Below are 25875 nucleotides of genomic sequence, written 5' to 3'. Positions count from 1 at the left end.
ACAGACTGTGTCCCAAGCAACCAAACACTTTAGTTTAGATGGATTGAGATTCCCATTCCAGAGGAAGTTCCTCCTGATGTTATCAATAGCTTTGATAAGCCATTTTGGCAATTTGAAGAAGGACATGTAGTAGAGGGGAATGGCTGATAATACAGAGTTAACCAAAGTGAGACGTCCTCCAAGCGACAAAGTTTTGTTTTTTCATAGGAAAAGTTTTTTGGTAAAGGAGTCTAAGAGGGGTTGCCATTCTCTTCTAGTTAAAGACCCCTTTTTGAGAGGGAGACCCAGATAAGAGAAGAGGAGGGAACCAACAATGCAGTTCAAAGTTCTAGCCAGACGCAGGCCTTTATTAGGAAATTTTCCAAGATAGAAGAGATTGGTTTTGTTGGGATTCACTTTCAGACCAGAGATGTTGGCAAAAAGGAAGAGAATAGCTTTGAGAATGATCATATCGAATATGGAGACTCTAGAGAAGATGATGGAGTCATCTGCGAACTGCAAAGATCTGATAGAGTTTAGATCCCCCTTAAGATTAAGGTCAAACAAATCACCAAAGATGGCACTGCTAATAAGCATTTTGTTAAGAACATCAACCACCAATAAAAAGAGCATAGGAGAAAGGGGTTCTCCTTGCTTAAGACCCCTTTGACAAGTGAAAAATTTAGTAGGAGACCCATTGACCAAAACTGCAGACTTGGCCGAAGATAGGGTGTGCTTTATCCAGAGACACCATCTAGGACTGAAGCCTCGAGCTTTCAAAAGGGAAAGGAGAAAATTCCAGTTGACACAATCGAATGCCTTAAAGAAATCAACTTTGATAGCACAGATCTCTTTCTTACCCGAAAAGCAGAAGTTGATCATCTCATGAGCTAGAAGAAAGGAGTCTAAGGTGGATTTACCTTTCTGGAAGGCAGATTGGGAGTTATCAACAAGGACGTGAAGTTATTTGCTTAATCTGTTAACAAGGATTTTGAAAAAGATTTTACAAGAGCTATTGATAAGACTAATAGGCCTGAAATCTTGAGGGGAGTTGGCACCTTCTTTTTTGGGAATGAGACAAAAATAGGAGTAATTGATGTTGTGAAGGGATTGAGGATGATGGTAGAGGTATTGAATAAAAGCCACAATGTCTACCTCAATAGCATTCCAGAAAGATTGGTAAAATAACAAATGCAAACCGTCCGGTCCAGGGGATTTATCTGGGTGAAGGTCGAAAACTGCAGTCTTGATTTCTTCAGAGGTGAAAGGTGAATCAAGGAGGGAGAGATCTGGAGAATCTTCGGGGTATAGGATATTCCAATCAACTGAAAGACTAGATTCAGATGGATGATGAAAAAGATTAGAAAAGTATTTTAAAAAATCCTCTTCATAGCAGAATCCTCAGATATAATGTTATCATTGATCTGAAGGTAGGGGATGAAATTTTTTCTTCTCCTGAAAGATGCGGCTTTATGAAAAAATTAGTGTTGTTGTCTCCCTCTTTCAACCACTGAATTCTAGATCTTTGCTTCCATATTATCTCTTTTGACTTCTCTAAGGGCCTGTTTGTTTGCACAGAAGAAATTATGAAGCAGCTAAAGTAAAAGAAGTAGATGCTACTTCTGCTACTTTCAAGCAAAAAAGTATGTTTGGTTCTTTGAAAAACTTACTTCCAATACTTCCTTAAACGCTTATGTGGCGTTTACGTGTCATCCTTACTTCCAAAATATTTTTCCAATTCTTAATACTTAGAAGTAGCTCAGAAGTAATTGAAATGCATATTAATTAGGTAATAAATAAATTTTTTATTAATATTTCCTTTATTAGTTTCTTCTAACAATTTTTTATTGATAAAATTACTTCCTAGTAATATTTCCAAATGTTATCCAAACAAAAAAAGTAAATAAAGAGGAAGAAGTTCTACTTCCATTACTTCTAAAAATATATGAAACAAACAAAAAAAAATTCTATTTCCACTACTTCCAACTTCATAGTTTTGAAAGTTACTTCTATAACCTATTTTTTACTTCTAATACTTACATTATCCAAACGGGCCCTAAGGCAAGAAGTTTATCCTTCAAAGAGCTTCTGGACTGTAATTCCAGAGGAGAAAGACTTCTGGTTTCTACAAGAAGGTTAAGAGAGTCAAATTGAGCCATAGATGAGGAACGAAGTTGATTGAGGGAGCCTAGGCAAATTTTTCTCCACCATTTAATCTATACTACTTATAAAAGAGAATATGAGTGTCAAAACTTTTTGACTTTCTATTTTGCCCCTCTTAATATTTATGATTCTTATGTTTGATAATTCCTCAATTCACTTAATTAATGATCCCTTATCCCTCATCCACTAGCATTAATTCAATGCATAACTCTTTTATTAGGAATTTTAATGCATAAGTATTTTATTATGAAAGTCAAAGCATAAGTTACTCAATTCAAGATTCTTCCCTCATTTGTTATCTTCTTTTGCAATTATTTTTAAATTTGTGTGTTAGTTGTATAAAATTGAGTGTTTATAAATTTGATGGTTATATACACATACACATATATAAACTATATAATATGACTGTTTTACGACAAATAAAAAACATACATTGATAAATAATAATATAACATATAAAATAATAGTTCATAAAAAAATATTTTAAATATTAAACAAATTACAAATAGAATCTACAAAAAAATTTAATTTTATATAATTAAACATATTAATATTATATTTATCGGAAGGTGCATGAACCCTTCAAGTCAAACTAATATTGTTGACGGCACAAAAGATAAAAGATTTATCTTTTTTTTAAATCTTTGATAGCATAAAGTGCATCTTTCAATAATGCATGTCTCTTTGTAACTGTAGGACACTAAAATTTCTCTTTTGTAATGGAGAAATAATATAAGTGAAGTAGTGTAGCTATCATTATATTTTAAATTTAAAAATATTGTATTTGAGGATTAATGGGCATCGCGAGCATCAGGTTAGGCTTTTTGTCTTCCTAGCAAGAACCAAGTGCAATCTAAAAAAGTATTTAAGATTTATTAAAAGAATAACTACCGAAATATCACATTTATTAATATTAGCTACAAAATTTTGATTTTCATTTTGATAAAAAAGATATTACTAATTATTTCACAAGTATGCCCACGTGTAAAGCACGTGCACTATACTAGTATAAATAAAAGATTGATAAGGTTTCTTTCTAAATTTAATCTATTAAACCAACTGCTACTAATGATGCAATTCATGGATTACTATTGCAATTAGTTTTCATAGCACGTTAATATTTTTTTTGATTTTTTCCTTTTTTATGTAGTTCTTGGAGGTATAGGAATTTAAGATTGGGAGGAAAACCATCTACCAACGTAAATTATTTACTTTTTATTCTTTTTCGTTTCCTTTTGCTATTTTGATAATGAAGAGAGCATGTGAGGGGGACGCTATTGTATTTGGGTTATCTGATTATTTGTTCTGTCTGAGTGAAACTGAAATAGAAACCGACCATGTTCTTTAGAGTTTATTGAAAATTTGAAACTAAAATAAATATTAAAAAAGTAAAGAAACAAAGTAAATAAATAAATAATATTCAAAACTGATAGTTTATTTATTTATTAGTTTGGTGTAAAAGGGCAACGGCTTTTCTAATTGCAGATAATTGTTTGATGCAGTTATAGTTATTGCTATGTCCATTGGTTAACGAATATTTGAATGGATCCTTCTTTTGACCAAGTATGCTTTTAAGTGGTTGCATGTATTGTTGAGTGTACACAGCAAAAGTTGTAAGGCATCTATCTTGTATGAAAATATAATTGGAGCAGAAACAAAGACAAGCCAACAAAAAAAAAAAAAAAGAAAAATAAATAAATAAAGAGAGAGAGAAAGAAAAAAAAAGCTAAAAGGCCAATTTGGTTCTTGTACTAGGTCTTCATACTCAAATCCATACTTTCTTTTTTCTTAAGTTAGTCCTTGTACCTCACTTCAGCTACAAATTAAGTTCTTTTTAACATCCGTTAAAAAATAGGTGTTAATTTTTCTTTTATGACCATAGTGCCCTCAAGGGGTCAATGTACTTTTGATTTAGAACAAAACACTCTTTTGAACCCATTTAAAATCAATCTAAGCTTTTCCTTGCCCATCAATGAACATCTACACATCCAACCAATTCAATTTTACAAACACTAAACCTTGACCAAAAAAATTAAAATTTTGATAATTTGATGTTTCCTCAACCTTGCAACTACATGAATATCGCAAATAGAATTGGCGTAGGTACGGATCCTAGAACCATCATATTTGATTCAAGAAATTTAATTCAAAATAGTAGGAAAAAAATGAAGAACTGAATAACCCATTTTGTCCACTTCGACAATGATATGGAGATCCACTACCATCTTTGATTTGCAGTTATGGCAATGCCGATAGTTTGAATAATTCCACACCTACTTTGTATTTTTCAATGTTAGAACTTCGGCTATATGAAAGACTACGAGGTGGAGAATTTAGAGGAGACAAGAGGAACACGCTTTCTATTCTAGAAACAACTTTGAATCCAACCATATGCCTCTACTTCCTCTACTTCTGCTACTTCACAGTTACTTCAGTGCAAACAAACAGACCCTAAGTGCATAAGCCTTGGATGTTGAGGTAAGGGTTGGAAACAGTTGGCTTCTCTACTACTCTAACCACCAACGTCGGACTTTTTAATTGTCGAAAAGCCCGTGAGTAGAAAGCATATAATGTTCGATGGAGCGCCCAGCGCAGACATGTCGTTCACTATCCATGTTTAACAGTTGAGGATCACATTTAATAGTAAACTATTGACACTAATTGTTTTTTTGAGAATGAATTGGGTGGTTTTGTCATTTCAATTTTTATTTAACGGAATTTTTAACGAAGAGTTAAAAAATGACTAAGTTTACATCTAACGAGGAGCATAATGACTAAATTAAGAAAAAAGAAAGTGGATGGACCAATTTGAGTATGAGGCTATAGTTCAGGGACCAAATTGGTGTTTTAGCCAAAAAAAAGAAAAGAAAAGAAAATACATAACAGAAAGATTTTTAATAAATTTGATATTTAATAACTTCCATCTTATAAGCTTTTCTTGTGAGGTATAAGAAAGCTTGTGCACAAATACTTTTGGAATAGACTACATTTACTCAAGGAAATTGGATTTCGAAAATAAATTCAAAAGTATTAAATTTGATTTCTTTTTCTCGAACAGGAAGGTTTTACAGAAATCCAAACTCATGATATAAACTACTTCATAGTCGAGTTACGTAAAAATAAACTTAAGAGGAACAATCAAGATATTTTGACGACTGGTGTAATGAAAATTCATGTCATATTCTAAAAAACCAATTGCCATCAGTGCCAATGATATTTTAGCGAGGGACAAATTTTTAAAACCGATCCTTTTTCAAAAATATTTCCGAAAACAACCTGTTTTAACAATATTTGTCAAAACCAACTTAGTTGTCAAAACCAACTTAGTTTCAGCCATCGGGCTAAAACTGGGTCTGTTTTGACGAAAGAAGTTCCCAAAAGTCCCGTGAATTTTAGTAGCCATTTAATTAAGCTACTAAACTTCACGGGACTTTAAGTCCCGTGAAATTTCATAGTTCAAAACAACTTCAGAGTTGAAACGAACTTCACGGAACTTGAAGTCCCGTGAAGTTTAACAGCTTAGTTAAATAACTGCTAAATTTCACAGTCTTTACGGTACTTCAAGTCTCGTGAAGTTTCATATTTTTTCGTCAAAACCGATCTAGTTTTAGCCCGACGGTTGAAACTAGACGGGTTTTGACGAATATTGTTAAAACAAGTTGTTTTTTAGGATTTTTTTTGTAAATGAGACTGATTTGCAAATTTGTCCTTTAGTGAGACAAGTTTAGAAAGTGTCCTCAAATAATTGATAGGGTCTAGGTAGCTTTGCGTAAAGTGCCCTTTTTCACATCATTGCAGGTTGACGTGTCTCCTCATGTGGGCTCTTCTATCCGAGAGCCCACAGCCGGAAGGAGCGGCCCATATACGCACACGGCCTAATTCCGTATGCGGTCACCATCACCTATCGGTGACCACATCCCAAACTCTTCATAAGATCTGAACACAGAGAGAGAGAGAGAGAGAGGGGATGGAAGGAGGTCAACAACAGGGTGTGGTGAAGCACGTGCTGCTGGCGAAGTTCAAGGATGACGTCAGCCCGGAGAAGGCGGAGGAGCTGATCAGGGGCTACGCTGCCCTCGTCCCCCTCATCGAGCCCATGAAGGCTTTTCACTGGTATCTCTCTCTCTCTCTCTCTCCCTCTTTCTTGAGGATGACGTCAGCCCGGAGAAGGCGGAGGAGCTGATCAGGGGCTACGCTGCCCTCGTCCCCCTCATCGAGCCCATGAAGGCTTTTCACTGGTATCTCTCTCTCTCTCTCTCTCCCTCTTTCTTGATTTATATTTTTTTGATTAATGATCAAAAGTTTTATCGGGAATCTAATGGTTAGGATTAATTAGATCGAACCCTTTATGCGTTTTGGTGTCGCCGTTGATGTTGATGCCTTGATGGTGATTAAGAGTGAAGTAACGATACGCTGTGCAGAATTTTGGTCTAGATCAAAAGGGTCACCTCAGAAGGATAAGCATCGTGATTTCTCGACACAAAACAAAAAAAGAGTCCCTCAATGTTTATCATTCCTTATTTGCTAATATAACCCTCGAACCCGGAGAATTTTGGTGTAGTGGAACTGTGGAAGGCGCCTCTGACTTAGTGCCAGAGGCCCTGACCAACACAGATTCAAATCCCGCTGGCCACGTGTTTATTGCGGACTTAGGATATTAGATCTGATACTTGAGTTTAAGTTTCGGCCGTTAAAAGGGGTGTGGTGTTCAACCTACAAGGACGTCTTTTACTATAGAATGTTAACCCTCGGATCTCACCAAAACTTGAGGAGCCTTTGACTTGGACTCAAAGCAACCGCGGTTCAAATCTTATTGCTCACGAATTTAAGGTGGATTTTAGAGCCCACGACAGGGCCCTCGACCTGCCAGATCATTTTGGAGTACAAAAAAATTACACTTTCAAGTTTCCGTGCAGTGGAAGGGACCTTTGACACTTTTGAATGCAAGCATAGTACTAAAAGTAATGAATGGCTTTTTACTGTTGTAGTTGAAGTTGCATACCGTTCCAACTACAAACAAATTGCAGCATTTCATGTAACTCCTCCTAGGGCTGTGCAAACGGTTGGTCGGGTCAGTTTTTATCAAATTTTGAACAATCGAACCAAACTGTCCATTGGTCAAAACGGAACCGAACTGCTATAAGTTGGTTCGATATGGTTCAGTTCGGTTAGTTCGGTTCAAAATAAAAACAGAACAAATATATATGAAACCATCGAACCTTCACCTGACTCTTTTTGGTCTTTGAATATTGGCATGTTCATCCCATCGAACCTGTAAAATGTACAAACATTTAATATTAGGGCCTGGATGATGAATTGAAACTATACAGTGTGAGACGAAGAAAATAGATTATTTTGTTGAGACTCTGTTAGTTGCTTGCATGTAGAGCAAGTTTGTTATAGTTTGAATAAATCTCTAGTTTGTTAAATAAATCCCTAGTTTGTAGGGTTGTAGTTAGACTTTGATTCATTCCTGTTTAGGTTTACCACTAGCATTCAAACGTGCTAAGAAGTGGGCTGTGATTTCGTTTTTCTGTTTTTGTACTTTGCCTATTAGAAGGCTGTACTTCAGTTGCAATGATAACAAGAGTATTCAGTCATATTGTTGAGCCTTGTTCACTGTTTTTCAACTAGTCTTTACATATTTACTTTTAAAGATTCCCACTTAGAAATTAGAATCAACCCATTGATATGAAGTATCCCTTCAAATAATTGTACTTGCAAACCTGAGAGAATGATAAGAATCAGAAATTTGAATGTATGATCATAATATAGGCACAAACAAGTTATGACAAAAACAATGAGAAAATACATTTTCTCTGGAACATCTTCTCCTTCAAATAAACTCCATAACAAATATGCTCAATAAACTATCCCGAAGGTATATAAATTCATGGTAATGCAGCAGCGGAATTTGGAAGATTAAGATTAAGGTAACAAACTATCCCACAAAACTAACAAACTGTCAAACTGAGACAAATTTAACTTTCTATTAAGAAGATAAAAAACCAATTCAATGCACCTGTAGACAAGATAACTAGTACACATACATCTAATAGATCAAAATTATTAATAATATAAGGAGCTTCTGTCCAAATATACAACTAAAACAAGTTTCGGAGCAATATATGAGCAGGCTGCAAGTTTAGTTGAGGTAAAACTAACTTGATAAAACCACAGTAAGAAGTATCTTTGCTTCTACAATTTTAATAAGTTCATACCTCCACTGCCACTGCGGGTGTCTCCAAAGTAGGGGATGGATCTTGAGGAGATGGTTCAGCCATGAAGAGAAATGATAAGTTTTCAGGTAGAATTTTGCCTTAATGTCAGCGAGGCGACAGTGAGATTGCAGCGACTTGGAGGTGAGCTAATGAGTCGGCAGTGAGTCAGAGGCGTATTGGCGGCGTTTCAGAGGCACGTCGACGAATCGGCGACAACTCCTGGATAGCACGCATTTTGTCGGGATCTATGTTAATCCCCTTTGTTGTGACGATAAATCCAAGAAACTTGTTGCTCGACATCCCCAGAAATGGCTTCGTAGGATTCATTTTCAATTGATGAACTCGCATTAGTTCGAACATCATTTTTAGATCTTGAAAATAATCATTCTTGCTACGACTTTTCACGACCAAGTCATCTACATAGCATTCCACTGTCTTCTGTAGGTGATCTCAGAAGACTGTACTCATGGCGAGTTCGTAAGTTGCACCTGCGTTTTTGAGTCCAAAGGGCATTACTATGTAGCAGCATATTCCTAACGGAGTCTTGAATGAAGTATGTTTCTCGTCTTCAGGGTACATTTTGATTTGATTATACCCTGAAAATCCGTCCATAAATAACATTCTTTCAAACCGCATGTATTGTCTATAATAACATCCGTAATGAGTAAAGAAAATTCGTCCTTCGGACATGCAACATTAAGATCTCTGAAGTCAATGCAGATACGGATCTTTTTGTTCTTCCTTAAGACTGGAACAATATTGGCCACCCAGTCTGGGTGTTCTTCTCTGATGAAGCCTGAATCGATCAGCTTCTTCACTTCTGTTTCGATTGCCTTCATGATTTGTGGACGAAACTGTTTTTGCTGTTATTTGATCGGTTTCGCGCCCGGTTTGATGTTGAGGCGATGCATGGCTACTTGTGGGTCTAGGCCAGGCATATCCTCGTAATTTCAGGCGAAGACATCAATATATTCACGGATGAGAGATATAAGTGTAGGATCTGAAATAGATACACTAGAACACTAGAAAGAGGGTGAATAGTGTTCTTGTAAAATATATGCAAAGTAGATTATAAATTGCAAAGAAAGAATGGCAATCTCAGAAAATGAACATCACAAACACAAGCATGTATACTGGTTCCACCTCCCCGGTGTACATCCAGTCCCCAAGCAAATCCCGCTTGAGATTTTCACTATGATTTTGAAACCTTACAAAATCAAAAGCAAACCTGACCAATTTGCAAGATCATGCAAATTACAACACCAATTGACAAGACCATGCCAATTGCCACCCAATCTCTAAACCAAGAGATCAACCCTCTCAAACCCGAGAGAAATCCTTTTTGAAGCAAGAACACAATTGATCCTATAAGCCTTGAATGTGTAGTGAAGTTCTGCAGTGGCTTAGCCTTTTTGAAGCAAGAACACAATTGATCCTATAAGCCTTGAATGTGTAGTGAAGTTCTGCAGTGGCTTACGATTCTTTTAACTCTCTGAATATTGCCTATACAATCTCTAAGAATGATTGAAATCAAGGCAATATCAGAAACTCTTTTTTTCTAAACACTTAGCATGAAAATCTGAAAAATTAGAGAGTGAATATGCACAAAATGTTTGATCTTGCAAGTGCAAAACTTGGTGCTTGTTTTCTGATGTTTAAACCTATTTATAGCCTCTAAAATGACATAATTTTAAACCCAATTAACGTCCACAAAACGGCTATAAACAGTCACTTATTTTAAACCTGAAATCTAGAAAAACTGCTTTTGTAGTCGACTACAAGTCATAGTAGTCGACTACACTGAGTCTAAACAGACTCTGTGAAGTCAGAAAATTGATCAGTAGTCGACTACAAGGCATATTAGTCGACTACACTGTAAACTCAGATTCTGGAATTTTTCTGTTTAGTATTTTGACTATAACTTTCTCATCCGATATCGGAATGAGATGATTTAAGATTTGTTGGAAAGCTCTTGAAGAGACCTACAACTTTGGTCTTTTGAGTTTTTCCAGATTCTAATTTATAAGGGGCGTAAATGAAATATTTTAAGACTCACTTAATATCTATAAACTCTAATGGCTAACATAGGGGATTTCTATTGTTAACCAACACACTAAGCATGTGTTAGTGTGTTCTAACACTATGTGTGTGCATGTGTGTGAGTGATCAAGGCTTGTACAAATTTCTAAGCAAAGAAAATATAAAATTACATTTTGACAATAAAGTATATCTTCTTCTTTGCTTCATTTTGCCTTGAACTCATCTATGTCTTGAGTATCTCTTTGAATATAATTGTTGATATAGCTCTGATACTGCAAAACAAATGTTAGCACATAATACACACAACATATAATATTTGTTATCATCAAAACAAACTAATCTTGGGGTCAAGATTCCTAACAATAAGGTCTTCTTTTTCTTGGGGAGTTAATTTATCACTTATAAATATGGGTTTGGGTTAGCCTCATTCCTCATATTTATCTGGAGTACTTTGTCCTCAGTTGGTGGTTCGCGGTGTTCAAACCGACCTCTCCATTGAGTACTTACATGTCGGTCCTATGCTTCATCGTAAAGCGGAACCTAGTCGCCTTCTTTGATTTCGGTAGGGTTACTTGTAGCCATGTTGACTGTGATATTCTTAAATACAACCCTTATACTAACATCTGAATTCCTCATTGAGGATGTTGATGATGAATATGTAGAGCAAACTTCTTTGAGCTCTTTTACAGAGTCACAATATTGTTCTGATGAAGGGGAGACATAACCTAGACCTCTCCTGGTTCGATAATAATAATCGTCAGGCTTTCCTTTAGGAACGAAAGGTTGTAACGACGTTCTTCGTCCTTTACCGAAATGCAAGCCCTCATTGCGGGAGAAGTCATAGCCCATATTCTCCATCATATGTCGTGGCGTTTGTCCATAGTGCGAGAATCGAGGAACGTGCCCATCTTCTTCCGAATCATCCCAAAGTGTGCGCAGGGACTGATTTACCTTTCCAAAGATAATATCTTTCTGATCACTATCTTGGGCTGGTACAATAAAGAAGGCTCGCGAGAACTCGATCGTTTGTTTATTTAATACAAACGACGAATGCACAGACAAATATAAGGAAGAGTTAGTATACAACCCTAAAACTTGGTCACTAGACTCGTCAGTACTGGTTTCAGGTGATAGGGACTCTGAATTAATAGACAAGTAAACAAAGTCGTAATTTTTATTCAGGACAATTTTGCATGCTTCATCAGCATTACCTACATCAGGCCTTTCATAGTCGATTACAACGGGTTCAATATCGTTCAAAATAAGACCCTCGTCGTATTCGGACACTATCGGCCTCATTGCCGCTTTCAGATTCCTCGACTGGTGGTTCTTCCTCCGATTCATAGTCCTGAAAAAGCAAAGAGTCGGTGAAATAGTTCTCGATCCCTTTGAAGGATCGTTTTTCTACAAACACCGTCTTCACCTGACCATAACCATCTACATATTTTATGCATTGATATAGTGTAGACGGGACAAGCAGATTGCTATGGATCCATGGCCGACCCAATAGCATATTATAGGAGGGTTCTGCATCAATTACGTAGCAGGTCACCTTTGTCTTCAGGTCACCCAGCTACATCTGAGGCGGATTTTTCCCGACGGATGAGTTCCAGGGGTATTAAAGCCGAAGATGGTGGTGCTTGTTGCCGACAAACGTCTCCGAGGTACCCCCCAAGTGTTGAATGAGCTTTAAGGGAATAATGCTCAGTGCAAACCTTGGATGATGGATCTACTTGGATTCTGTCCACTCTAGCGGAGCTAATGTACCCGGTGAAGTATAGTGGACAGTCGTGTGTCGTACTCTTGATAAGCATGTCATCAGGAGTAAAGGTTACGCATGGGATCTGCTGTTTGGACGTTAGACAGCACTGAGGACACCCTTTTCCTTTATCCTCTTCGGGAGCAGGCAGAACATGAGCTGTGAAAGCTTCAGTGTCAGCTAGCGCTTCTCGTAGAGCTTCCCGGGTGGACTTGGATCGTCGCAAGAGCTCATACAAAGTGATTCTGGCGGGAATATTAGTCAGCTGTGCGAGCACATCAAACCGAAAATGTTGACTACTTGAGCTTGTGGGAGTCTCCTTCCTCAGTTATTTGTTGTATCGCAACTCTTTCTGGTTGGACCCGTCGGGCACTGACTGAACTGTTGGTGGCGGCTCTGCTGGTGACTTTGAAGGATTTTTCGCCATTGGAGGGTATTATTTAGCGAAGTCTTTCCCTGCCGTGGTGGCTAGTATGGTCTTCTCGTTATTAGAATCAGTGAGGGTAGTCGCTTCCGCCTTGTCGTCGTTCGGGATTACAGACATAACGTTACTGAGCTTCGCCTTTCCTTTAGACTTCTTTGAGGGTTTAGAAGTCCAATGTTCGTCTTTGAGTAGATCGGGATGGATCCACATTGTTTGTCCTGACGACATAGTCTGCGGTACCAAACCTTTCTCTCGCTGATAGTGAGGGTCAGTGTTGACGATCCTCAATTTTGCCTTGGGGATGAGCACAACTCCCGATGGCGTAAGGACTTTTGGGAGGTCTTTTCCGAACTTCAGATTGACCATATTTATAGTCACTTTCTTATGTGTCGTTTTATTCTTTAGGACCCCCGCTTCATAAAGGGCCTGAATTTTATCCTTTAGGATATAACATTTAGAGGTAGGATGATGAACCATCCTATGGTAAGCACAATAGTCGGGATCATCTGTTTTATCCGCATCCTCGGGTCTTTTTACCTCTGGCGGCTTTATCTTGTTGCTTTTGAATAGGATATTGAAAATAGCAACAACTTGATCTTCTCAGAAGTCATACTGCTTCTAAAAACGTGGTTCAGAAGAGGTAGCTTTTTGCTTCTAGGCGGGCTTAGAGGCTGGAGTAGTCTCGACAGCTATGGTCTCCTTACCCTTTGATCGAAAAGGATGCCTAGACGAATTTTGTTCCGGAAGTCCTCTTTAGGTTGAGGTTCTTCATCCTCCAATCTCTTGAGCATGTTTTCTACCTGTTCATCTTGGCGAGCAAGCTCCTTCCAAGCTCAGGTGTCTACCGCTCCGATCTTAGATAAAATATGGATTAAGAGATTGTTGCAGCACATTTTGATCAATGTACTTTCAGATACTTGATCTTGGCAATACAATGACCGATTTCCAAATCTCTTCACGAAGTCGTTAACGGACTCCCCTTCTCTGTTTTTCAGCTAACAGAGTGGACATTGACACCTCCGTGTCGTCATCTAAGAAGCGGGCCAAGAATAACTTCTCCATGTCAGCCCAAGATTTAATGGAGCCTGATTCTAGTTTGCGGAACCATTCAAAGGCTACCCCTTTTAGGGTTCTGATGAACAGTCGGGTTAGGATAGGATCGTTCCCCGTAAGAAATTTTGTTTGAGCTAGGAAATAGTAAATATGTTGCGAGGAAGAACCCTTACTATCGAACTGGACTAGGTTCATGGGTTTAAACTTTGTCGGGTAGGAGTCTGTATCCCATTCAACCGGATATGACCTGACAACCCCCAGTTCATTCATATTTTTCTGGAGTTTCAAGCGTCGAGTTGGCTTTGGAACTCGTCAAGCCTTTTAGCTCGTGGATTGTTGCCAGATTGTGATGTCTCTTCTAAAGACTCAGATGATGAATCAGAGGGCGACTCAGGATTCTTTTCCCCTTCTGTTGTTTGAGGAAGAGTAGGTTTCCGCTCTTTATTATTGGTTAAAGATTTCAGGGAGCTCGCGATGTTCTCTTTTTCTTCTTTTTGTCCAGAAGTTTTTCTACTATGTCCTTTATGGCGTTGATTGTCCTTTGCTGCATGGTAATTGCAGCTTGGTGCTCTTCCAGCTTTTTGGCTATATTATCAGAAACCTTAGTATGTGCACCTTTGCACGCCCGTCCTGAATCGAGCTTGACGCCTGAGACGTAGCTACCGCCGAGCAATCATCATCATCGTCATCAGAAATAGATGCTAATCGCCTGTAATCTAGCGGTATGACAGTCCCTTTTTAAATCCGAGTATGCTGGTAAACACCCTCAGGTTCAACGAAGAGGCCGGCAAAAAGTCAGTGTCAGAAGAGTCCGAATTCTTTGCCTTGGACTTCCCCGTCATATTGACAGTTGCAGCTAGGAGATCCAAATCATCGAGAGCTTGTTTCCTCATGTGGTTGCGCCTTCGGCGAGGACGTCTTGTTTCTACTAGTCGCTCAGAGAGTCTCAAATATTTATGGTTTTGACAATTCACCACACTGACACCTAGCGAGTGCTGCTGTGATCAGCCTCTCACAGTGGCATTGAGGTGTTACGTCATGAATACTGCGTTTGCGCGTCAAATGTTCTCTGAGATCCCCCGCGGGTCGATGTTTACAACCCCCAGTGTCAGATGGACTAGCTATGAGTAATTGTGAGAAGAGAGTTTAAGAGAGCACTTGAAAAAATCTCTATAAGTGTTAGATTCTGGCGAAGTTGCCTAGGCAGGCGAAGTTGCCTAGGCTAGCAGACTTGGTGAAGTTCAGCTCTCTGTTCTTCCTAGCGAGGTTCGCTAGTTTGGCGAGCTTGCAGGCATTCAGTTTGCTCACGCTGGCGAAACGTGCCTATCGGGTAAACTTCAACCTCTTTACCTTTCTGGCAAAGCTCAGTTTGCCAGTCGACTTAAATCCACCTGATTGACGAAGTTCGCTTGACTAGGGATGTCCGCCTGATTGACAAAGCTCGCTTTACTGAGGAAGTCCGCCTGATTGGTGACCTTCGCCAGCAATACGAGGTCCGCCTGAACTGTGCAGTTTACCAGAACTGGGAACTTTGCCTTTGTTCTTGGAACTAGAATTGTTTATCAGGCCTGAATTATAATTTCGGCCATCAAAAAACATCAGAGCACGTGCTTCATGGAGAGCGCGGGCTTGTCGTCGCCTCTGCCTGGCCCTCTTTGAGAGAGGAGTGTTCGCGTCGACGATGAAGGCATAATCTACGCCAACATAAACTTTGATCTCCTCGGAGACAAGAGTTTGTGTGGATTGCTTAACAACCTAACGAGTGACTTCGCGGTTTGCATCTTTGGCCTTTTGGCCTGCATCAACAGTCTTCNTGGGGGGGGGGTGTTGGAACCCCCAGTGATTGCTTGGGTAGAGCTCTCAGGCATGATAGCCTTAGCTTGTTGGGGCTGAGTTACACGTAAGATTTTGCGACACTTGCGTGACGTTTTGCCACCAGAGGAAGTAGAAGATAAATATTCTTCATACTTGGCTTGATCGAACTCAATGATAAGGGACTCAACGATAGTTCCTGCAGCAACCTCGTCGAACTGTCCCACCACCAATTCATCTGACAGAATGGTCTCTCCCACTGTGGTCGCCATCTTTTGTAGGTCGTAAAAGATGATTTTGAATTTGTATTGATTGAATTGTGTATTACAAATTAGAAGTTTCTTTTACACAAAAGAAGAGAGAATAAATCTGATCTCTCTTTTGTTTAACGTGGGGTCTTTGGGGGCAAAAGGATGCCTCACTCGAAGCTTGAGTTGAGTTTGCTTCCCGTTGACGATTCGAATAAGATTGTGAACAAACTTCCTCGCGTGGTAGAAGTTTTGTCGGAGTTCGAGTGCCCGAGTTAGGATGCTTGAAGGCCGAATGCACAATTCTCTCAATGCTAGCCCCCCCTCCCCCTCCCGCCCGCGTTTTGGTAGCTATTAGTGGCTATTTATATAGGAGAATGGTGTGTAACCATCTCCTAGGAACGTTGGAAGTGGGCACAACCACTTCCACATTTTAAAGCCTTAGTGACTGACTTGGTCAAGCAGTGCAGGCGGACTTGACATTGCAGGCGGACTTGAATGTTTAGACGAGCTTGGCAAGCTTGTTGGCAAGCTTGCATGTGGGTTAGAGCACGCAGGCGAACCTTGTAGGCGAAGCTAAGTGTTCGGGCGAACTTAACTTTGCACGAGTCATCATAGCGAAGCTTGATCAGTTCAGGCGAACTTGAATCTGCATGAGTTATTCAAGCGAACAAGCTAACTTGGCTTTGTCGGCGGAGTCAAGTATTCAGGCGAACTTGACTTTGTTCATGCGAACTTGAATGTTCAGGCGAACTTTTGAGCTTCCTTGCTTTGTGTCCTATTGCATAACTCGTATATGTCCATATATTGACCGAAAGCTTCCTTTGTTAGGAATAAAGGCAATTTTACTTGCGTACAAAAACACCGACTAATTTGGCTTGTGGAAACTCTTGACTTTAGCCAACTTTAGAGGAATAGTCTTCTCCTGAGTCACTGAACTTGTTTTTGTGAAGTAACAAACTTTGGGAAAGGGGTACATATTATGTCTTACTGTTGATCATGTCCTCACTTTTCATTATTTTGCTTTGTAATCAATCTTTAGACATGCAAATTTGCATTTTCCTCTCACAATTATTGGGTCTCTTTGGAGTTATATAGGGCTTAAGGAGTAGATATGGACATCGCTGACAAATAAAATTAATTTATTAAGCATCAACCCCAAATTTCTATTTAAAGTCATTATCATTTCTAATCATTTTCAATATGGTAATATACTTGAGCATAAACTCCCAAACTATTAACTATTCTCAGCTATGAATTGCTTAATTCTCTTCTGATATTTGTGTTTGCCGACTCTTAGATTCTGAAGGTAACTGGCAGAATTTTACAGCAGAATTTGCCCTATTCAATTTACATAGTAATATTGCCCTTTGTTTCTGAACACAGGGGAAAGGATGTGAGTATACAGAACAAGCATCAAGGTTTCACTCATGTCTTCGAATCAACATTTGAAAACGTTGAAGGGATTGCAGAGTACGTTTCACATCCAGTGCACGTGGAATTTTCGAGCAACTTCCTCCCTGCACTGGAGAAAGTCATCGTCATCGACTACAAACCTACACCTGCCTGATAAAAAGAAGCAGAAGAGAGAAGCCATTTCCTTTGCTACCTTTGGCTTGTGTTTCTTTATGAGCATATTGTAGGATGTATCTGTTATGGTGATTTGTAAGGAAGCTTGAATGCAAGTGTTTCTTGATGTATTATTTGGAGACTCAGAGATTCACTCTATTTTGTGGTTGGATCCCCTATTGCTTTGAATTAATATGATGTTGTGTTGCTTGGATGCGTCGTCTGTTTTCTGGCTGTATGTTGCTCGAAGCTTTTTTTTAGGTGAACTGTGCTAAATGAAAATATTCAAAGTGTAATTGAATGCGATAAGTGATAAGAATGAGCCTTTTAAAGATTTTGAGATACAGCTGCGTTCAACTTGCATAAAGTTTTAGATAAAAGTAACGAGTAATAATGTCAAATTGATCTCCAAACGATAACAATGCAGGTGATTCATCAAAGGGAATAATGCGTAATACTTTATAAATAATTAATAAATATATACAGGTTGGATTAGTTTAATTCTCAACGAAATGTCTGTATAATTTGTATGGTGATGTTTAAAATATAGCCTATCCTTTTATCTTTTCTTTTATGTACTCTACAGTGTGACTGCCAGCAGGTTTGAAGCAAAATCAAACATAATAATGTTCACAAATCCTTCCAATTTTCTCGCTTTTCTCGAAAAACAAACAAAGGTGTTTTAGAGGGGGAACCAGAAAAAGTAAACTTTTCATTCCTTTCTCCTGCTAACCGAACAAAAAAAAATTTTTAAGAATTAAAAAGTTTGCGGTCTGACCCCTGAGAAATTCTTAGGTGCTCCATGAACACCATGTGGCTAAGAGGAGTAGGTCTTATAGCACGAAAAAAATTTGTTTAATTTTATTGTCTTCACATTTGTATGTGGTTTATGCCGCATGGCCTAGTTGTATGGTTGTGGCGTATACCATCTTGATACTCAACGAGCACCAAGATGAATTCCTAAATTATTTGCTCTCTTTCCGTCTCACTTTCTCTATCCTTCTAATTCTCTACTGAATTCTCAAATTATGCCATTATTCCCGATAAATTCTTAATAGAGTCGTGTCTGTTCGCGGGCTCCATCAAAACCCTAATCCTCTTAAACGGTACATTGCTCGGCTTCTGCCCTTTGTCGACCATCTCCATAAAACACTTCTCGGCCTAATCCAACTTCCCCAAATCACGCAACAAATCAAACAAAACATATGATACCAACCTAAGCGCTCCAAACCATTCCACCATCTAGCTATCCATAATTTTATGAAATTGGATTTTGAAAATAAATGCGAAAATATAAACTATTTCGTAGCCGAGTTGCGTGAAAAATAAATTTAAAAGGAACAATCAAGATAACTGACGACGTGCAATGCATATGCATCCTACCTAGTGTAATAAAAAAAATCAGTGTCATATTCTAAAAACAATTGCCATCAGTCACACCGATGAAATTCTAGCGAAAACAAGTTCAGAAAAGTGTCCACGAATAATTGATAAAGTCTAGGTAGGTTTGTGTAAATCACCCCTTTTTCACATCATTGCAGGTTGACGTGTCTCCTCATGTGGGCTCTTCTATCCGAGAGCCCACAGCCGGAAGGAGCGGCCCATATACGCACACGGCCTAATTCCGTATGCGGTCACCATCACCTACCGGTGACCACATCCCAAACTCTTCATAAGATCTGAACAGAGAGAGGGGGAGAGGGAGAGGAGAGAGAGAGGGGATGGAAGGAGGTCAACAACAGGGTGTGGTGAAGCACGTGCTGCTGGCGAAGTTCAGAGAGAGAGAGGGGATGGAAGGAGGTCAACAACAGGGTGTGGTGAAGCACGTGCTGCTGGCGAAGTTCAAGGATGACGTCAGCCCGGAGAAGGCGGAGGAGCTGATCAGGGGCTACGCTGCCCTCGTCCCCCTCATCGAGCCCATGAAGGCTTTTCACTGGTATCTCTCTCTCTCTCTCTCTCTCCCTCTTTCTTGATTTTTTTTTTTTTGATTAATGATCAAAAGTTTTATCGTGAATCTAATGATTAGGATTAATTAGATCGAACCCTTTATGCGTTTTGGTGTCGCCGTTGTTGTTGCTGGTGATTAAGACTGGAATAGGGATACTTTAAATTTTGGTGTAGTGGAAATGTGGAAGGCTACTTTAAATTGTGCCAGAGCAACCCAGATTCAAATCTCACTAGCCACGGGTTTAATGCGGGTTTAAAAAATTAGATCTGTTACTTGAGTTCAAGTTGCGGCCATTAAAAGGAGAGCTCAACCTACAATGACGTTTTGGATTATAGAATTATAACCATCAGCCCTCACCAAAACTTCAGGATATTTTGACTTGGACTCGTAGCAACCGAGGCTCAAATCTTATTTCTCACAAATTTAAGGTGGATTTTAGAGCCCACGACAGGGCCCTCGACCTGCCAGATCATTTTAGAGTACAAAAATTACAATTTCAAGTTTCCGTGCAGTTGAAGGGACCTTTGACACTTTTGAATGTAAGCATAGTACTAAAAAGTAATAAGTGGCTTTTTACTGTTGTAGTTGAAGTTGCATACCATTCCAACTACAAACAAATTGCAGCATTTCATGTAACTCCTCTAGCATCAAATGAAACAAAAACTTTTTTATGGAGAGAGAGAGAGAGTGAGAGAGAGAGAGAGCGCGCTTGGTAGTAAGGTGGCATATTCCCTCCACTCATTCAAATGGGGGACCACATTTACATGGGTTAAGGAGTACATGAGGATATGCAACCATTTGAATGAGTAGAGGGGATTATACCACCTCACTATTAAGCATAACTTTTTGTGCTTGGTACCAAGCATACCCATTTCTCTCTCTCTCTCTCTCTCTCTCTCTCATATGTACCCCTTTCCCAAAGTTTGTTACTTTACAAAAACAAGTTCAGTAACTCAGGAGAAGACTATTCCTCTAAATTTGGCTAAGTCAAGAGTTTCCACAAACCAAAATAGTCAGTGTTCTCTTTCGAACTGTACGAAGAAAATGCCTCGGTGATGATAAACATTTGTCACCTAATGAAACACAGATCACCACAATAGATGTGATCTTAAATGATATGATCAAAAGATGTGCAGCTCTGCTATTAAAAGTGTGAAGGCTACATTGTAACTCAAAGAGATGTCATAACTGCAAACGTATCTTTTTCCCTGAAATTATATATATATATATATAGAGAGAGAGAGAGAGAGAGAGAGAGAAAGAGAGAAAAAAAAACTTATATCAACTTAAGTGGACCATCCACCAAAGTTTCTATCTATTTATGATACATAGAGATCTGTGCATCATATGAAGAGACTTTTTATCAATGGATAGAAACTTTGATGGATGATTCACTTAAGTTGACATAAGTTTCTCTCTCTCTCTCTCTATATATATATATATATAATTTCAGGGAAAAAGATACGTTTGCAGTTATGACATCTCTTTGAGTTACAATGTAGCCTTCACACTTTTAATAGCAGAGCTACACATCTTTTGATCATATCATTTAAGATCACATCTATTGTGGTGATCTGTGTTTCATTAGGTGACAAATGTTTATCATCACCGAGGCATTTTCTTCGTACAGTTCGAAAGAGAACACTGACTATTTTGGTTTGTGGAAACTCTTGACTTAGCCAAATTTAGAGGAATAGTCTTCTCCTGAGTTACTGAACTTGTTTTTGTAAAGTAACAAACTTTGGGAAAGGGGTACATATTATGTCTTACTGTTGATCATATCCTCACTTTTCATTATTTTTCCTTGTAATTAATCTTTAGACATGCAAATTTGCATTTTCCTCTGGTAATTATTGGGTCTCTTTGGAGTTAGATAGGGCTTAAGTAGTAGGTATGGACCTCTGACAAATAAAATTAAATTATTAAGCATCGACCCCAAATTTCTATTTAGGGGCTGTTCGTTTCGCAAAAAAAACTAGGAAATCAAAGAATAGGATTTCTTGTATTATGGTTGTTTGGTTGGTTAAAAAAAGAAGGAAATCAAAGAATAAGAGATGAGATAAGATGAGTTGTCATCATATTATTGGATGATGTGAGTGGTTTTTTAAGAAAAATTGTTTTGAGGTTGTTTGGTTGGTTAAAAAAATAAGGAAATGTATTATAAGAAACCTATTTCCTATAATAATTTCTTTCTTGTGTTTGGTTCATTCTTAAAAATAAGAAAATAGATGAGATGAGATGAGTTGTTTGTATATTATTGGATGATGTGACCCACACTTAAGGAAATCAATTTCCTTTTTTTGAGGAAATGGGTGGAAATGAAATGTTAATGAGATGAGATGAGTTGTCACCATATTATTGGATGATGTGAGTGATTTTTAAATATGAGAGGAGATGAGTTGGATGATGTGACTCATTTCTTGCGTTTGGTTTATTTTTAAAAGTAAGAAAGGATATGAGATGTGATGAGTTGGTGGATAAAAATAATATTTTATTGATAAAAGTGTATATATTTTTTTTATTGGGATGAGTTTTAGGGATGGAAATAGATTATAATAATATTTTAATACAAAAAGTACATGGAAATCCTTTTCTTGGTTTTTAGGAAACCAACCAAGGGCCAAACAAACAGCCCCTTAAATTCATTATCATTTCTAATCATTTTCAATATGGTAATATACTTGAGCTTAAACCCGAAAACTATTAACTATTCTCGGCTATGAATTGCTTAATTCTCTTTTGTTATTTGTGTTTGCGGACTCTTAAATTCTAAACGCAACTGGCAGAATTTTACAGCAGAATTTGCCCTATTTAGTTTACATAGTAATCTTACCTTGTGTTTATGCACGCAGGGGAAAGGATGTGAGCATAGAGAACATGCATCAAGGTTTCACTCATGTCTTCGAATCAACCTTTGAAAGCATTGAAGGGATTGCAGAGTACGTTTCACATCCAGTGCACGTGGAATTTTCGAACAACTTCCTCCCTGCATTGGAGAAAGTCATCGTCATCGACTACAAACCTACACCTGCCTGATAAAAAGTAGAAGAGGAGCCATTTTCTTTGTTACCTTTGGCTTGTGTTGCTTTATGAGCATATTATAGGATGCATCCGTTATGGTGATTTGTATGGAAGCTTGAATGAAGTGTTTCTTGATGTGTTATTTGGAGACTCAGAGATTCACTCTATTTTGAGGTTGTATCGAATTAATATGATGGTGTATTGCATGGATGTGTCGTGTATGTTCTGGCTGTATGTTGCTCGGAGTTTTTTTTTTTGGGGTGAACTGTGCTAAATGAAAATATTCCAAGTGTAACTGAATGTGATTAGTGATAAGAATGAGGCTTTTAAAGATTTTGAGATACAGCTGCATTCAACTTGCATAAAGTTTTGGATAGAAGTAATGAGTAATAATGTCAACTTGCTCTCAAAACATTAAGAATGCATGTGATTTCAGTAAAGGGAATTATGTGTTGTAGTTTATAAATAATCAACAAATATATATACAGGTTGGATTAGTTTATTTCTCAACGAAATGTCTATATAATTTGTATGATAATGTTTAAAATATAAACTTATCCTTTTATCTTTTCTTCTATGTACTCTACAGTCTGATTGCCAACAGTCTAAAGCAAAATCAAACATGATCATGTTCATATTTCCTTTTCCAATTTTCTCGCTTTTCTCGAAAAATAAACAAAGGTGTTTTCACAGGGGAGAGCCAGAGAAAAATAAACTTTTCATTCCATTCTCCTGCTAACCAAACGAAAATTTTGAAAGTTCACGGGCTGTGTACAGTAGACAAAAGGTGGTGTGATCCCTCCAGAATGAGAAATTCTTTGTTGCTCAACGAGCACCATGTGACATATACTAGACCAACAGGAGTAGGTCTCATATTACAAAACAATTTATTTAATTTCATCACCTTCACATTTGCGTGTCATTTGTGCCGCGTGACCTACTTGCATTGTTGTGGTGTATGCCAGCTTGATACTCAATGAGCACCTAATAATTTTTCAAAAGAACAAATTTTCACTGTAGACCCAAACCAATTTTTTATTACCAAAATCGACCGATTTTTTTTTAATTACCAAAATCGACCCGTTTTATGCCACGTAGGCGTAATCCAGTTTCCTAATTAGTCGGGGTTGCCAACCCCGACTGTTTAGGAGTTGTTAAACCGGGTTTTAAGGCTTCTAATCGGGGTTTAACAACTCCTAAACAGTCGGGGTTGGCAACCCTGACTAATTAGGAAATTGGATTAAGCCTACGTGGCATAAAACGGGTCGATTTTGGTAAAAAAAAAAAACTCGGTCGATTTTGGTAATTAAAATTCTGTTTGGGTCTACAGTGAAAATTTATTCTTTTTCAAAACGGAACACCATACACGGCGGGAGCTTCGTGCACCAGGCTGGCCATTTTGGATTTCTTGGATTTATGAGGAGATAAGAACCGCAAAATAGGAGACTTCCAAATAACTACAGCGGTACCGATATCTCAAACCTCGATAATCATTCCAAGTTCTTGACAGGAATAGGATATCGTCATGGACTTGATCTTCAATATCCAGGATGAACACAACAAGGTACAGATCCATCTCATCCAAAAAACTTGCATGGCTTCGTGACAATTTGCCATGGCTCTACAAATGCATTCACTGCGATAGTGAGAGCTACAAATTTCGCATTTATAGCAATCTTCACTCTCTGTCCGTCTCACTATCTCTATCCTCCTCAATCTCTACTGAATTCCCAAATTCTGCCATTTTTGCCGATAAATTCTTAATCGACTCGTGTCTGTTCGCGAGCTCCATCAAAACCCTAATCCTCTTGAACGAAACATTGCTCGGCTTCTGCCCTTTGTCGACCATCTCCATAAAACACTTCTCGGCCTCGTCCAACTTCCCCAAATCACACAACAAGTCGAACAAAACATCCGATACCAACCTAAGCGCCCCAAACCCTTTCTCCACCATATCTCCCCAAAGCTCCAAACCCATATCAACCCTCTCGTTCCTCCTCGCCAACCTCACTATAAACATGCACGACTGCACATTAGGCAAACACCCATCGGCCATCATCCTCTTATACAACCACCACGCACTTCTGAAGTCGTTCGCCCAGTAATAAACCCTGAAAAACAAATTATAGCTCGTCGCGTTGGGACTCAGTCCTCTCAAACCCATTTCCTCCATCAGCTTGAACGCGTCGCGCAACCTCTTAGCGATGCAATAATTCCGGATCGCGGCGTTGTACGCCGCGACGTCAGGCAAGCACCCCACCTCCCTCATCTCGCTTAAAACGTCCCTAGCTTTGTCGGGTTGCCCGATAAGCCCGAGCCCGCCGATTAAACTGGTGTAGCTAATCAAATCGGGCCAAATCTCCTCCCCGCGCATTCTGTCGAACACCCCGCGCGCTTTCTCTATCTCCCTGTTCTTACAGTACACGTCTATCAGGCAGTTGTACGTGACTAAATCCGGCTTCACCCTCAGCTCCAGCATCTCCCCGAAAAACCCTTCGGCGTCCTCGACGCCCTTCCACCCGGAGAGCAGTATGTTAAACGTCGCTATGTTCGGCTTGAACTCGCGCTTCAGGGAATGGTACGCGCTCCGCGCGTCACCCATGCCCTTCTCCTGACAGAGCGCCCGGAGGAGGGCGTTGAAGCAGGACGTGTCGAAGGGGTCGGCGAGGTTCCTGAATTTTCGGAAGTCGGACACGGTCTGCGGCAGCGAGCAGACCTTGGCGACGCGGGCGAGGACGATTTGGAGGGTGCGGGGGGAGATGAGGGAGGGGTCGGCCTGCTTCATGTGGCGTAGGAGGCGGAAGCAGTCGGGGAAGCGGCGGGAGCGGGCGAGGATGTAGAGGAGGGTGTCGAAGGCGAAGCTGCAAATAGGAACCTGAACTTTCCAAAAAACCCGTCGTAAGTCGACTTATCAGTCTGCATAAGTCGACTTGGCAGAGCGAAAAACGATAACTGGAGAAGAGATCATAAGTCGACTTATCAGACCTGATAAGTCGACTTGCCAGAGCCCAAAATCAACAATCCAGAGCAGATCGTAAGTCGACTTACGACACGAACATAAGTCGACTTACCATAAGTCGACTTATGCCTGTGAATGAGTCGACTTATGACCAAAAAACTGCTTTTTCCAAGTTCTCCTCCACAATAGGATCATGGACTTGATCTTCAATATCCAGGATGAACACAACAAGGTACAGATCCGTCTCATCCAAAAGATTTATGTGGCTTTGTGATAATTTGCCATGGTTCTACAAATGCATTCACTGTGATAGCGAGAGCTACAAATTTCGCATTTATAGCAATCTCTGCTCTCTTTCCGTCTCACTATCTCTATCCTCCTCAATCTCTACTGAATTCCCAAATTCTGCCATTTTTGCTGATAAATTCTTGTGCGTGCGTTTGAGGAGCATTTTTGTGCGTGGGCGTGTGGGGATTGGTTTGAGAGGGAGGAGGGTGGCTTTTGAATTTGGGGGGAGCCCCTCTGTATATGGGCCTTGTGCGTCTTGGCGAGAGAGTTTTTTTTTCCCTTTTTTTTTTAAGGGGGGGGGGGGGGGGGGGGGTAAAGGAGTACATTGATGGCGTATTTTGACGATATTAATACTGTGTTTCGATTGTGCTGGTAGGTTATTGACGGTTAC

General features: G+C 39.1%; 3 protein-coding genes across 3 annotated transcripts; 2 read left to right on the top strand and 1 right to left on the bottom strand.

The window, feature by feature from the left end:
* Positions 6073-17482, top strand: LOC109822358 (stress-response A/B barrel domain-containing protein HS1-like). The gene is made up of 2 exons (XM_020388546.1): positions 6073-6255; positions 17086-17482. Exons 1-2 carry the CDS (start codon positions 6110-6112, stop codon positions 17267-17269), a joined length of 330 nt encoding a protein of 109 aa, XP_020244135.1. The 5' UTR covers positions 6073-6109; the 3' UTR covers positions 17270-17482.
* On the top strand, positions 19044-22463 carry LOC109822359 (stress-response A/B barrel domain-containing protein HS1-like). The gene is made up of 2 exons (XM_020388547.1): positions 19044-19204; positions 22069-22463. Exons 1-2 carry the CDS (start codon positions 19059-19061, stop codon positions 22250-22252), a joined length of 330 nt encoding a protein of 109 aa, XP_020244136.1. The 5' UTR covers positions 19044-19058; the 3' UTR covers positions 22253-22463.
* LOC109821854 (putative pentatricopeptide repeat-containing protein At1g02420) lies at positions 23563-25608 on the bottom strand. Its single transcript, XM_020388008.1, has 3 exons — positions 25588-25608; positions 25349-25485; positions 23563-25098 (listed from the first exon to the last, which is right to left on the bottom strand). Exons 1-3 carry the CDS (start codon positions 25606-25608, stop codon positions 23916-23918), a joined length of 1341 nt encoding a protein of 446 aa, XP_020243597.1. The 3' UTR covers positions 23563-23915.

The sequence above is a fragment of the Asparagus officinalis genome, chromosome 8 (assembly GCF_001876935.1).
Source record: "Asparagus officinalis chromosome 8, Aspof.V1, whole genome shotgun sequence".
Classification (NCBI taxonomy): Eukaryota; Viridiplantae; Streptophyta; class Magnoliopsida; order Asparagales; family Asparagaceae; genus Asparagus; species Asparagus officinalis.
The sequence above is the reverse complement of the archived record's forward strand: the minus strand, read 5'-3'. Positions and strand labels throughout refer to the sequence as shown.

Bases quoted from the DNA above. Each gene is read 5' to 3' on its own strand.
- LOC109821854 (XM_020388008.1), bottom strand. From the start codon at position 25,608: ATGGCAGAATTTGGGAATTCA. The intron at 25,486-25,587 runs GTAGAGATTGAG...ATGCATTTGTAG, and splicing joins TGGCAGAATTTGGGAATTCA to AACCATGGCAAATTATCACA. The intron at 25,099-25,348 runs GTCATAAGTCGA...TCCTATTTGCAG, and splicing joins TTGGAAAAAGCAGTTTTTTG to CTTCGCCTTCGACACCCTCC.
- LOC109822359 (XM_020388547.1), top strand. From the start codon at position 19,059: ATGGAAGGAGGTCAACAACAGGGTGTGGTGAAGCACGTGCTGCTGGCG. The intron at 19,205-22,068 runs GTATCTCTCTCT...TTATGCACGCAG, and splicing joins CCCATGAAGGCTTTTCACTG to GGGAAAGGATGTGAGCATAG.
- LOC109822358 (XM_020388546.1), top strand. From the start codon at position 6,110: ATGGAAGGAGGTCAACAACAGGGTGTGGTGAAGCACGTGCTGCTGGCG. The intron at 6,256-17,085 runs GTATCTCTCTCT...TTCTGAACACAG, and splicing joins CCCATGAAGGCTTTTCACTG to GGGAAAGGATGTGAGTATAC.